The 15,045-nt window shown below is 37.3% G+C and overlaps 1 protein-coding gene across 1 annotated transcript in view; it reads right to left on the bottom strand.

Annotated features, from left to right (window-relative positions):
- The window catches only part of LOC150092814 (uncharacterized), a 740,966-nt gene that overhangs the window by 344,085 nt on the left and 381,836 nt on the right, over positions 1 to 15,045 (bottom strand). Inside the window, exons 11-12 of the mRNA XM_090414287.1 lie at positions 9,871 to 9,980; positions 3,198 to 3,293 (exon numbers count right to left, since the gene is read on the bottom strand). Of these exons, the coding sequence (XP_090270413.1) occupies positions 3,198 to 3,293; positions 9,871 to 9,980 (206 nt within the window). The remainder of the gene's footprint in view (positions 1 to 3,197; positions 3,294 to 9,870; positions 9,981 to 15,045) is intronic.

Below are 15,045 nucleotides of genomic sequence, written 5' to 3'. Positions count from 1 at the left end.
TCGTGAAATAGAATTAGTTGAGGAAGAAATAAATTCAAGATTTAAAGATTTTAATAAAACTGAAATGATTGTATCTTTTATCAATAATCCATTTCAAGAAAACTTGAACATCACAGAAATTTCAAATAAAATTAGTGGGCTGTTTGATATAAACCAAGCTGAAGTAGAACTTGAGATAATAAACATTCAGAATAGTTTACATTTAAAATCAATAAACAATCAAGTCATTTGGAAGTATGCACATGAAAAATTCCCAATATTAACTGATATTGCATGAAAAATTCTGTCCTGTTTCGTATCGACATACTTCTCAGAATCCGCTTTTGACGGTCAAATATGACTGTCATAAAAAATCAATTAAGAAACCAAATTGCAAATGATCATTTGGATGATTGTCTGCGATTGGCCACTTCTTCATATCAACTTGACTATTAAAATATTGTGAGGTCCAAACAATGACAAATTTCACATTACCTTTTTTTTTTTTTTTACTCAACCAGCATTTCCTGTAACTTGTGAGTTTGTAATCAATCTGTTGTTTTTTCTAACTTTGGTTTTCCAAAATAGAGAAATAAATATTTTATTTCAATATATATTTTTTTATATATTTATATATTATGTTATATTAAAATATTTGTTGTATTAAAATAATTAAAAGTGATAAATAAATTTTTAAATACATAAATAAAGTTTTTAATTGTGCATTTATTTTTAGTTTGTTTATTTGTGTGTAATCAGATATCAGGTTGGGGAAACGTGATCTATAATAAGAGAGTAGATTGCCGAATAACTTTTTATAGAAAAGTAGCTCGCGTAATAAAAAAGGTTGAACACCACTGTCCTATACTATTATATATTATACACAAGAATATAAGGCATTTCCAAAAAGAATCAAAATAGTACATAGATGTGCAAAAAAATGGCATATAATTTATAGGGGAGAAAAATCACTTCAACCTATTAGACACCTCTCCAAACACAGGAAAATTACTTCTTCTTCTTCTTCTACGCATTATTCCCGCTTCCCATGCAGGGTCCACATGTTACTTAGATGCGACTTCTTATTAGTACTACTCCCAACCAACCCGTCGCCTGGTCTGCCGCTGGGGGGGGGATATATTTTTGACTGTAGAGGTGTATGTTCACGGGGACGGTTTGCCTGTTTGCGGGATGAAAAACGCCAGATAAACTGGCAGAAAAAACCCTACTGACCACACCCAAGACCGGCTAACTTGGCTATGCCTGAGGAAGATCCTCAAATTCCTCACGTCTACAACGGGAATCGAACCTGGGACACTCCTTCCCCAAGCATGTGGTTGCGAAGCGCAAAGCCTAGTGGCTTTGCGCTTCGCAACCTTAACAACATAGGCTTGTAGGCAGTTCAACATGAGAATGAATGACCACACACACACACACACACACACACACACACACACACACACACACACACACACACACACACACACACAGTCATTGACATGGTCGATGGCATACCGAAACTGCTGTGGAGCAAGAAGTCATGATACAAGCACTTTCAGTCAAATGGACATCTGTGTACAGAGGATCACTGAGGAATTTTTGTTTTTCTTTTTTAACTGTATTTTGCTAATGATGAAATATTACAAAGTAATGATTTAAACACGCAGTTTGAAGAGAACAACATTAGGACATTGCAGTGTCCATCAAAAAGCTGCAACTCAAATTTAATGGCATTAGGCCATAGCCAAGATAAATTTCTTCATTAGTGGGACTTAATGATGCATTAAAGAAAGAGATAGTAGGACAATGCCACTAACTCCAGAAGTTTAACTCCTTAGCAGAAAGTTTTCAATGCACTGAAACAATTATTATTGCTAAAGGTTGGATGATGCATTACCAATTTCTGTAAGTAAAGATCTTGTGATTATATTATAATCAAAACACATCTTTAATGACAGAAATTTTATTACATTATATTCAAAACACACCTTTACTAAGATATTATCTTAAAGTTTACTGTGACAGGACTGTGTGCATAAAAATTAGGCAACAGTATAGCAACAATAAGGAAGGATTGCAGATCACTGTGTATGTGTGCGATCTCTTCATACCTACAAGTACAATGTGCACTTTGAAGTCGCAACTGCCATTTTATATTTTATATTATATTTTCTTTTACTATTATTCACTGTAAGTAAAGAGAACAATTTTAACTCTAGTCATTAGTCTTTAATATTAAATATTAAAACTTAAATCAATGTAAGTTGTAAATCAACTTAAATCAATAATGTTTAGTCATATGGAATTGGAATTCAGATTACTGTTATCAGTAACAAATGTTCTTTTGTTTTCATTCCATTAGCCATAATCACTCACATTCTCAGAATACATATTGGTATTGAATGGAACTGTGGGTGAAGCAAATAAAGATAAGGATTGTCAGTATATAATGTTTGTTAACTGAGAGTACAAACTGGTCAGTTGGTGTGTTTAGTGGGAGGCAAAACCCAAATTTTCAGCATGAAACCCTCCTTCAGTGTGAGATCAGCTATGCTATCTTCAGTTGAAATGCCTTATATTTAAAGGTTCCTTGCATCTTAGATGATCTGACACTTACAAAGCTACTCTAATGAGTTCCCACCAAGTACTCTTGACTGGCCTGTCTAACTTGACTCTCTCATTTCTTCAAACCATGCAGTAAATTGAAAAATTTGTGACTAGATCTTGTGTGAGCTACTGAATTGGAATTTTGGACAATTCTGCATTGTTTCCATCACAGTGGTTCCATGGGAAACAGGTATATGCTGCATCTTCTTCTTCATCAGCCATTTTCTGTACATTACTGGATGAAGGCCTTCCCCAAATTTCTCCATTCTATTCTATTCTATCTCGAAGCCCTTTTGTGCTACCAAGTTCCAGCCAGCTCTTTAATTGCATCCTTACAGCATCTATTTTTGTATTCCTATAGCATAACACAGAAAGATAAAAGAAATTGAAGTTAAGTAAATCTACAAATGGCATTTCAACAGCCACTTCAGCTGAATATGCATATGTTCTGTAGGGAGAAAATGCCAACCAGACATCTAAGAATTGCATGTGATAACCATATGCACAGTAAAATTATGGTATTAATTTACTACTAATTAAATAAAAAATATATATTTCTGATATTACAGAAGGATAACTTGCATAATAATTGACCATTTTGCATAACTTACTGATTTGCCTAACAAATCTCCAGCAGATATGCTAAGTCTCTTTCCATGATTATTTAAACCATCTGATTGCTGAACAAATTTTTTCAACTTTTGAGGCTGCATGAAAAATCAAAAATAAATATAAGAAATTAACGTGCATACATATACTGTATATTCATACATACATTTATACTTTCTTTAAATTACATATAATAAAATAATAATCACTAATATTTATAATTAGGGTTGAAACTTTCTCTTTTACTAATACATTTAAAAACGAAAAACACAAATCCAAAATTGTGTGCCAGACGATATATTACATTTAAACTATATTCTTAAATGTTTCCTGAACATTATGTATATGTCTATATTGTCTATATGTCTATATATGTCTATATGTCTATGTCAAACAATTACGCATATATACTTAATTACTAGGAATAATTAAGTATATATGCGTAATTGTTTGAGTAAGAGCGGCTGTAAACGTTGTACGCTACCGGTATTATTAGTGTGGGTTTTTTTTTTCTTGTCTAAACTAAATTACGAAATCGTTATTATTAGACCTAGTAACCGGCAGAGAGAGAAAAAATAGCGGCGGCATTGTCATTCCATGATTTGAATGTAGATTTCAGTCGTTTCGTTAAGTGTGAGGTCTGTTATATGTATTCCTTCGATTACATAAATGATTTGTGGATGTTTGGTGCGGATGGAAGAAGGGTGTGTGCGAAGTGTGACCTGAACGAAGAACTAATGAATGCGAATATGAAATTGATGACAGAAAGTGCTAGTACCGATTGTGTCGCGATTGCACGTTTGAAAGAAAAGGATGGTGAGCAAGAGAAGCAAAAAAATGTTAAAAAATCAGGAAAAAAGAAAAAGAGCGATTTGACAACCGTAACGGATGTTAAAAGGGACGAAAGTGAGGTGGAAAGAAACGAAATTGAGAGAACGAATGAAAGTAGAACTTGCGTAATGCAGAAATCGCAAGTAAAAAAAATCGAAAGAATAAATGATGGCGAAAGTTCGACGCATGTTGGACCGAAAGTACTGAAACAAAGAAAGATGAATGACAGTAAAAGTGAGAAGAATGATAGCGAAAGTTGGACGCATGTTAGTCCGAAAGTACGGAAACAAAGAAAGATAAATGAGAGTGAAAGTGAGAAGAATGATAGTGAAAGTTGGACGTATGTTGGACCGAAAGTACGGAAACAAAGAAGGATGAATGAGAGGGAATGTGAGAAGAGGGGATCGAGAGTTAGAAAGCTAGAAAGATTTAATGATAGAGAGAATGTGTCGCGAGGTTCGGAAAGTGAATTAGATTGGATGAGGCAAGAAATGAAATGGATGCGGAATGAAATTAAGAGAATTCAGGTCAAAACTATTAAAATAAATCATGATGGTATGAAAGAGTTAATGAAAGATGAGCGAGTGGCGTTGTATGGTGACTCCATTATTAAAGGTGTGATAGAGGATAAAATGCACAAGGTATGTTTTCCAGGCGGTAAAATAAGTAGAGTGATTGAGGCATTGGACATGAGGCGGGAGCGAGCAAAAGAGTTAATTGTATTAATTGGTACAAATGATTTGAGAGAGAACAAAGAGCATGTCAAAATGAATGTCAAGAGACTGCTTGGAAAGATAAAAGAGAATAGTGTGACAGGAAGGGTGGTCAGTGTGTTGCCTAGGTATGATTGTGGTGAAATGAGGTGGAGAGCAAGGATTATGAATGGTATTCTGGCTGAAATGTGTGAGGAGATGGGAGTACAGTTTGTTAATGTGTGGAATGAGTTTGAGGGACGAAGTGAGCTGTATGGGAGCGATGGACTGCATTTGAGTGGTTATGGTGTGAGTCGCTTGGAGAGACTGCTGCTGGAAGGTAGAGAAGTGAATAGAGAAAATGAATCAGATCGAGAGGGGAGTGATGTGGAAGAGCAGGAGAGTAAGACAGGAGAGATTGAAGAAGTGGAAATGAATGGAGAGGTGAGTGGTATGAGTATAGAAAATGAGAGAATGGGTGTGCAAGAGGAGCAGGGAAACGGGGAGGCCCAGGGTGGACAGGGATACACAGCGTGAGAAAGGTGGATGCTCCAAGAGGAGGTGAGAGCATGTGAAGGCAGGAAAGTAGTGGGATGAGCAGGGATCAAGTGGAAACAGTTGGAATTGAAAAGGGTTCTAAAATGAAGAAGCAGAAAGAGAAATGGCCCCAGTCCAGCATGGAGAGAGCACATCGAGTGAATGGTATCAGTGGAACTAGCTGTAGATCCAGAAATGAGTTGTTGTGTTTGTATACCAATGCTAGAAGCATAAGAAACAAGGCGGATGAAATGGTTGCACTAATTGTGTCTGTGTACCCAGAGATTGTTGGAATAAGTGAGACATGGTTAGATGAGGACGACATCCTGACAGGAATAGAGATGGAAAGGTATGATGTGTTTTGTGAGGATAGAAGGGATAAAAAGGGAGGGGGTGTGCTATTGATGATAGAGAAAGAGTTATGTCCATACAAGGTAGAGATGCAAGAGGGAAATAGGGCCAGTAGTTTTGAGGCAGTATGGTGTGAGATAGAGGTGAATGGAATCAAATACTTGGTGGGATGTTGTTATAGACCTGGTAATGTGGATGGTGGTGATAGTGAAATGTATAGTCAAATAAGCCAAGCAAATAAGAAAAGGGTGATCATTATGGGTGATTTTAATTATGGCAATATAGACTGGAATGAAGAGATAGCGACTGGAAGTAAAGAAAATGAGTTTCTTGAGTTTTTGAGGGATAACTACCTCAGACAGTATGTAACAGAGGGCACACGAGGATTAAGGGTCTTGGATTTGGTCATCTCATCGGAGGATGTAATTATAAATGAGGTGTCAAATCATCCACCAATTGGTGAAAGTGACCATGAGGTGATTACCTGGGTGGTTGCCAGCAGTGCAAGGACCCCTGTGAAAAAAGGGTATATGTGGAACTACAAGGGGGGTGATTATGAAGAGCTCGGGAGACAGCTTGCAGATGTAGCATGGAATGAGGAGTTAGCTAGAAAAGAGATCAATGCAGCTTGGGGGATTTTCAAAAACTATTTAGTAGATGCAATGTCTAAATGTATACCACGGGTGAGAAGGTTAAATAAGGTAGGTGTGAGATGGATGAAGAGAGAGATTAAGCATGCAATACAGAAAAAAAAGGCATTGTGGAGACAGTATAAGAGAAGTGGAAGTAACCAATTTCATGAGGTCTACAAAGACCAAGCAAGAAGGGTGAATTGGTTGGTGAGAGTAGCTAAAGAGAGGTATGAACAGCAGTTACCTAATGAAGCCAAAAAGAATCCTAGGGAGTTCTTTCGATATGTAGCCAGCAAAAGAAAGAATGATTATGGAAGGATGACATTGATTGGAGGAAATGGTATAAAGACAGCTGTTGCAGAATGTGTTGTGGAGATACTTAATGAGCAATTCATAAAGATCTTTCAATCTTGTGAATGTGACTTCATGGAGAGATTAAGAGCAGTTGATGATGGGGAGGAGAGACTGACTGTAAGTGAGCAAGAGGTGTTTGGGGAGTTGAGTAAACTAGATGTAAATAAGGCTGTGGGACTTGATAATATATCACCACGTATTCTGAAGGAGTGTGCCAGAGAGTTGACACCTGCCTTGACATATTTTTTTAATACGAGTCTTGCACTTGGTCAAGTTCCTAAAGAGTGGAAGGAGGGCAAGATTGTGCCACTTCATAAAGGAGGTGATCGAACTCAAGCATCAAACTATAGGCCTGTCTGTGTGTCAGGTGTTGTGGTTAAGTTGTTGGAGAAGCTTGTGAGAACTAGGATCCAGAGTTGGGTTGACAACAATGGTATAATCTTTGATGGACAGCATGGATTTGCTAAAGGGAGGTCATGTTTTAGTAATCTACTTACTTATTACAATAAAGTGACTGCTTCCTTGGACAGAGGAGAAGGATACACAGTAATATACTTGGATTTCGCAAAAGCTTTTGATAGAGTACCTCATGATAAGTTGACAGTCAAACTAGAGCAGATGGGGTTGGATATTAGATTAGTGCATTGGATTGGAGACTGGCTATCTGATAGGTATCAACAAGTTGTGTATGGGGGTGCAATATCCAGGAAAAGGAAAGTCACTAGTGGAGTGCCTCAGGGGTCTGTTTTAGGGCCATTACTATTTAACTTATATATTAATGATATTGGTGAAGATTTGGATGGAGATATTCAGTTGTTTGCAGATGATGCAAAGTTGGGACGAACCATAAAGAGTAGTGAAGATGTTGTGGCATTGCAAGAAGACTTGAATAAATTGAGTGATTGGGCACGGAAATGGAGATGTGAGTTCAATGTTGCAAAATGTAAGGTTTTAAAATTTGGAAAACAAAGATGGGATGCAGAATTGATGCTTGGTGAGGATATATTGTTGGAGACGGAAGAAATAAGAGATCTGTGGGTGATAGTGGATAAGGATCTAAAATTTAGGGGACACATCGCCAAAATTGTGAAGACAACACAAAGACTTCTGGGAATGATGCGGACGACACTGACATGTAGAACTAGGGAGATACTTGTTCCAATGTATAAGGCTTTGATTAGGCCACACTTGGACTATTGTGCCCAGATTTGGTCACCGGGTTTTCAGAAGGATGAAGAGATGTTGGAAAGGGTCCAAAGGCGACTGACTAAGGTAGTTTCTGACCTCTGGAATGTTGAGTATGAGGAAAGATTGAAAAGATGTAATTTGCAGAGTCTCGTGGAGAGAAGGAAGAGGGGAGATATGATAGAGACCTACAAGTTGGTAAGGGGTTGTTATAGGATCAATGGTGGAGAAGTTCTACAGAGAATAGTGGGAGATCAGGGGAGAACCAGAGGTCATCCCTGGAAACTGTATAAGGAGGGTGTGAGTAAGGGAGTGAGAGGCAGGTTTTTTTCGTGCAGAGTTGTGAGTGATTGGAATGCCTTGCCTGAGAGCGTGGTGTCTGCAAGTAGTTTGAATGTGTTTAAGACACGGTATGATGAGATGTGTGTGTAAGATAAAAGGACCTCCTAGATGAGTCTTTGACTCCATGAGGTCTTGTTTTAATAATAATAATAATAAAATATATCCATTCAATTTCAATTCCTACAATTTTTCACTGCAGCAATTCTCAAATGCTATTAACGAGGCTGTGAGACTTGATGACATATCACTGCGTATTTTGAAGGAATGTGCCAGGGAGTTGACACATATCTTGACATATGGCAGATGGATCAAGTTCCAAATGAGTGGAAGGAAGGCAAGACTACCACTTCATAAAAGAGGTGAGAGAATCGAAGCATCGAATTATAGGCTAATCTGTGTGTCAGGTGTTGTGGTTAAAGTGTGGAAAGACTGGTGAGCATCAAGATCCAGAATTGGGTTGACAACAATGGGGTTGATGACAATCTTTGATAGACAGCATGGATTTGCTAAAGGGAGGTCAGATTTTAGTAATCTACTTACTTATTACAATAAGGTGACAGCAGCTTAGGACGTGGGAGATGGATATCCAGTAGTACACTTATACTTCACAAATGTTTTTGATAGATTACCACATGACAAGTTCATAGTCAAACTAGAGCAGATGGGGTTGGATATTAGACTAGTGTACTGGATTGGAGATTGGCTGTCTGACAGGTATCAACAAGTTGTGCAATATCCCAGAAGAGGAGTCACTAGTGGTGTATGCCTCAAGTTTCTGTTTTAGGGACATTGATATGTTATATGTTAATGATATTGGGGAAGAATTGTATAGGAATATACAGTTGTTTGCTGATGATGCAAAGTTGGGGAGAACTATGAGGAGGAGAGCAGATGTTATGGCCTTACAAGAAGCCTTGAATAGACTGAATGAATGGGTATAAGAGTGGGATGCCGATTCAACGCTGCAAAATGTGTTTTAAAATTTGGAAAACAAAGATGGGATGTAGAATTTACCCTTGGTCGGGATATATTGTTGGAGGTGTAAAAAATAAAAGATCTTGGGGTGATGGTGGATAAGGATCTGAAATTTAGAGGAAATATTGCCAAAACTGTGAAGACAACACAAGTTCTGGCAATGATGTGGCCTGATCAGAGCCTTATATAATGGAACCATTATATAAGTCTCTGATCAGGCCACACATGAACTACCATGCACAGATTTGGTCAATCTGGTTATCAAAAGGATTAGGAGATGTTGCAGAGGTGATTGACCAAAATAGGTTCTGATCTCTGGAATGCTGAATATGAAGAAAGGTAGTGACAATGCAATTTACAGCCCTAGTGGATAGGAGGAAGAGGGGTGATAGGTCTCTCGGACCCACAGTGCTTCTGTGTAATACTGATGACTTCCTCCCTTTAATCCTATTTGAAGGAGTATATCCAGAGCCTAGTCTGCTAGTCCTGACTTTCCATGCAGATAATTATGGAAATAATTTTTGTGTACACCTTCTTGAAGAAAGGAAAAATGACAGCATTAAATTTAGCACATTTATCAATGAAAAATCTTTGATACTGTTAATGTTAGTTTACAAATATAACAATTTGTTCCTGGTAATAACTCTATTAGACAGACTATAATATAGTATTGACTAGAATGTTTTCATCTAGAAATAATGATATTATAATATGTGTTAAGGTAGTTCCACTTTACTTCTATGTTTTCTTATTTAAATATAAAATAAATAACTTACTGTTTTAACTTGTATTTCCGAATCAGACATATTGGAATCTTCCTTCATCCTATACTGTTCTCTAAGAGAATTTCCAGTGCCACTTTGTTCATTAGGCTCAGATTCTAAACCTACCAAGCGTGAAAAGACAAAAATTCTGATTGATGCTGTACTTTTGTAGCACATGTTGATATAGAAAAAAATCTATGATTTCATTTAGTTATTCACATGCAACTATGATAAGCTACTATTTACAAAAATTGAATTATATATGTTGACCATTATATTTAAAATCAATTTTACTGTATTCAAATACTAAAAGTGACAGAACAATGAACCAACACACAGCAATTAATAAAGTATATTTCCAGTAAGCTATCTGAAGTTTTGAAAGAGCCATTGGTAATTGCTGAAATGTACAGAAAAGGTGAAATTGTTATAATTCTTGACCACAGAGATCAATGAATAACTAACTCTTATTTAGAAGTACTGGGTGACAACGTGATGTCACTCAATATATCACCACTATCATACGTTGGTACCATTTTCAAAAAACGGGCTCTCTTCCTAAAACTACACAATATTAGAGTGACCTTCAAGCTGGTTGAAACTATTTAGAAAGTTCTAAGATCACCGAAAGACTTCCATCCTTTCTACAAGTATGCTGGAGTTTACAACATCCCTTGTTCCTGTGGTCTTAGTTACATTGGTGAGACGTCTAGAAGCTTCGAAATGAGACAAAGGGAACACATCAGTTATGTAAGAAATAACAGACAAGATATATCTGGCCTTTCTTCCCGCTTCTCTATAACCAACAACATTATTGAATGGAATAAAAGTTATATGCCTTATATAGAAGAAAACTACCGTTCCAGAATCTTCAAAGAAACAGCTACAGTCGTCCGTTCCACAAAAAACCTCAACAGGAATTAAACCTCAGGTTTAATTCCTGTTGAGGTTTTAAATCCTGTAGGATTAAACCTCAGGTAGGTTTAATCCTACCTGATATATATGGAAGACCTTAATCAGATCACTAAACACACATGAAATGAACTTCAGCACCAACTACAAAATGTTTCTGAACAAATAAATCATGTATCCGCGACACGTATATTGTTTCAGGCTCAGTACTATTTTGTTATTGAATTAGAATTGTCAGTTAACATCTAGCTTGTAATTTACTTTGCCTACCTTATTTGTACCATGAAGATGCCGACAGCAACAGCTGGCAAAACTAGTTGGTGATTAAATAGTTAATTATTAACACTTGACTAATACTTCTAAATAAGAGTTAGTTGTACAGAAAAGGTGTTAGCAGTGTATGTTGTAAAGTTGAGACTAGTTGGATTGACAAAGTAGGATAAGTTTTCTGATTTCTTGAGACTAATAAATCAATAGTTACTGCATACAGGAAGTAGAACGAAAAGTTTTAAAAAAAAAAAAAAAAGATCCTCCAGGAAAAAGAACTTTTACAAGTGGCATAAGTTTTTTATTGAGACTGGATTTCTTTGTAGGTCGATGAGAAGAGGTGGATTGATATTCTTGTACTTGGATCCCTTCCTAAGTCATATACTCTTGAAGATTTATAATGCAAACTGAAACTTTTGGTGATGTTGTAACACAACACACTCCAACAGAGTGATTTACAAAGTCATGTTGTATTTAATGTGTAAGCTTTTGTGCCTAATACTTTGATAACACACAGAACAACAACATAAGAATATAATTAATTTCTTTTATATGTATAATAATAGACATTCAAACACAATGAAACTCAATTATCTCTAATCCATAGTGCTGTAACAGTATGGCGATCAACCATTTTGCTGCTTGTATATAAGAAAAATAACTCCTGCTTTCACGACTCACATGTCCTGCTCCAACTGATAAGATCGCAATGAAGGTATATACATGGGTTGTCTGAAAAGTTCTCGGCCTCAACCTTAAATGGCAACACTATCGGCAAGATTTTTTTTTTTTCTAAGTTGGTGCATCATAAGCATTCATGTGAAATTGCAAGTTATTCTATCAAGTAGTTTTTTTATACAGCTGTCGGAAACCAAAGTATTGTCTGTATCCTTTGAAATGAATAAATAAAATTGAGTATCGTTTGGTTATAAAATTCTTTGTAAAAGAAGGTGTTTAATGCCAAATGCATTAAACACCTTTATGAACTCTGAATGAAAGAAATTCATTCAAAGTTCATAAAAGTTTATGGGCACTCTTCTCCTTCGTTTTCCAACAATTAAGAAATGGGCTGCCAAGTTTAAACGTGGCTGTACCAGCCTTGAAGGACATGAAGAATGTCCAAAAAGTGTAACAACACCAGAAATCATTGATCAAGTGCACAATATGGTATTGGATGACCGGTGAATCAAAGTGCGTTAAATTGCTGAGACTATAGGAAAAAAAGACTATAGTTCAAAAGAACATGAAGGATATATTTTGCATGAAGAATTGCAAATGAAAAAGTTTTGCACAAGATGGGTTTGCTCACAGCAGATCAAAAACGCACTCACATGAAAATCTCTGAACAGTGCTTGGAGCGTTTTAACAAGAATAAAACTGATTTTTTGCATTGATTTACTATGGATGAGACTTGGATTCACCATTACACACCAGAATCCAAACAGCAGTCAAAACAGCGAACAGAAGCTGGTTGTTCAGCACCAAAGAAGACAAAGTCCCATCAGCAGGAAAGGTGATTTGGGATGCTAAAGGCATTTTGTTTATTAATTATCTTGAAAAGGGTAAACCAATAACCGGGGAATATTATTCCGATCTTTTAATCAGACTAGACAAAAAAATTCGTGAGAAAAGACTCAAGTTTGCATAAGAAAAAAAAATCATCTTTCATCAGGACAATGCACTTATGCTCACAAAGGTGTTTTGGCAATGGGAAAAATTAAGGGATCTACACTATGAATTGTTGGAACATCCACCCAATTCCCCAGATTTGGCTCCCTCTGACTTCTATCTCTTCCCAAAACTAAAACTCTTCCTCGCTGGTCAGAGTTTTTCTTCGAATCAAGAGGTGATTACAGCTGTAGAAGCGTATTTTACAGATCTGACTGAAAACCACTACAGGGACGAGATAATGGTACTGGAGCATTGCTGGAATAAATGTATTAGTCTAAAGGAAGATTATGTTGAAAAATAAAAATAATTTTGAAATTATAAATTTGTTTTTTTCATTGTTAGGCCAAGAACTTTTCAGGCCACCCATGTAGAGTTGTTCTTTTTCTCTCCTTAATTTGATGGTTGTGGCGGCAGCAATGCTACTTATGTTACTAGGGAATAATACTGCTAGAGCAAGGTGATGTCCACCTTGCTCTAGTAGCATTGCTCACTTTTCCACCTCAATAAAGGGTTTTCAAGGATGATTACTGTGGGGGGGGGGAGTTTCTATTTGTTGCTGAGATCTGACACGGAGAATAACACTTGTATTAATGCACGCACACAGGCATTACTTCAGTAATGGAGAATGAACAAGAGGAATACAAGGAGGGCTATAGTCCAAAAATTATGCCACCTATTGACCTTGGATGAGTATTATTGGCTATTAAGCTGATTTTCTGCAGATCAGTATCCCATATGAGAGGCAGTTCAATACAGTGATATTCTTTAGGGCAGGAAAGTTCATGAAAGCAGAAGCAAATTTCAGGAAAACCTCCTCAAATTTAAATTTACTTTGGTGCAGCAAAGTTGCTTTGTAACATCGGATCCTGTGGCAGGTATCCTGGACATGGTCTTCTAAACCTGAGTGGCCACACTAGTGGAAGTTCCGGATGTAGTCTTGGTGCTCTGATATTCTAATGCTGGCTGTACTGCCTGTTTGGCCAAAGTTAACTTTCTGTATGGTTTGTTAGTGGTCACAATATTGTATATATTTTAGGATCTCTGCCACCTTTTTTCAAGCGTGCTCCAGATATATGGAATGGTCATGGATGTTGCCATTTATGTTGAAGAGGGGGGAGGGCATTATATTAATGCTAGTCCACAAGGAAAATTAGTTTCACCCTGGACTACAGTTTTCATAATGCCATATTGTTGGTTTGTGGTTCGGGATGATAACCATTGGTGGATGTATTTATCTATGCATGTGTGAAGGGGGGGGTCCATAAATGGTTGCTATCATTTAGCATTTAGGAGTATCAAGGATATCAGTGTGTGTTGGCATTTAGATCTGAGATGAGGCAATGGGTCAGAAGTTACTACATCTTAGCTGGTGGCCAGTGCAGGTTACCATCATTCCCCGAAGTGTCATGTCTTTGTGGGTTCACAGGGCTGCTGTGCCTGTTTCTGAGGGATGAAAAATGAGAGCTTCTGGGAGAAAAAAATCAACCACATACGAGACTGACTAACTCACCTTTAGTGAGTTAGTCAGTCTTGAAAACACCAGATAAAGGTTCCTCATGTCATGGACAGGAACTGAAGCCAGGTCTTTCTGACCAAAGGGCTTCATCCATACCAACTGAGTTATAGGGGCCCTTCTATGGATGATAAAAGCCAAAAGATCCATCTGGTGCCTTGTAACTAGAGTATCTAGGCAGGGCAGGCTGTTGTTACTTTCTGTTTCTATAGTGAGCATCCTTGGAATAGGAAAGAAAAATGTTTAGGGTGTCAGGGTCATATGGCCAAATAACACATTGTCTATAGAGCATAATCAGATAGTAGGTTATGCAGGATGGAGGTGCAGAGTTTAAAAGCATTCTTTTCAAAAATCCTGCATTCTTATAAGGTGCCTGCAGCAGCAGCAGCAACAACATTTCCTACTTTTGTCAAACAGGCAGGACAACCAACATATGAATATCAGACATTAAGACTACATCCATTTCCTTCACTGTGGCCACTTAGGCTTAGAAGACCATGCAGTGGATACCTGCCACAGGACCCAAAAAAGGGAGGGGGGGGGTGAAACAACCTTATACCACCAAAGCAGGTTTAAATTTGAGAGGCTTTCCTTGGAATCCACATCTGTTCTAATGAACTATCTTAATTATTATTATTACATCACACCTCCAGGGAGTCCAAAGACTCATCGAGGGAGAGCATCTACTGTACAGCTCCTCGTCTCACTACTCCACCAACTTTCATCATATAACACTAACGCCATTTACCGCCGACTACCACACTAGTACTTTCACAGAATCACAAACATCCATGCCCACGGCGGGATTCGAACCTGCAGCCTTT

Source organism: Typopeltis vanoorti, chromosome 25, assembly GCF_054136105.1.
Source record: "Typopeltis vanoorti isolate ZY-2024b chromosome 25, IOZ_Tvanoo_1.0, whole genome shotgun sequence".
Lineage (NCBI taxonomy): Eukaryota > Metazoa > Arthropoda > Arachnida > Uropygi > Thelyphonidae > Typopeltis > Typopeltis vanoorti.
The sequence above is the reverse complement of the archived record's forward strand: the minus strand, read 5'-3'. Positions and strand labels throughout refer to the sequence as shown.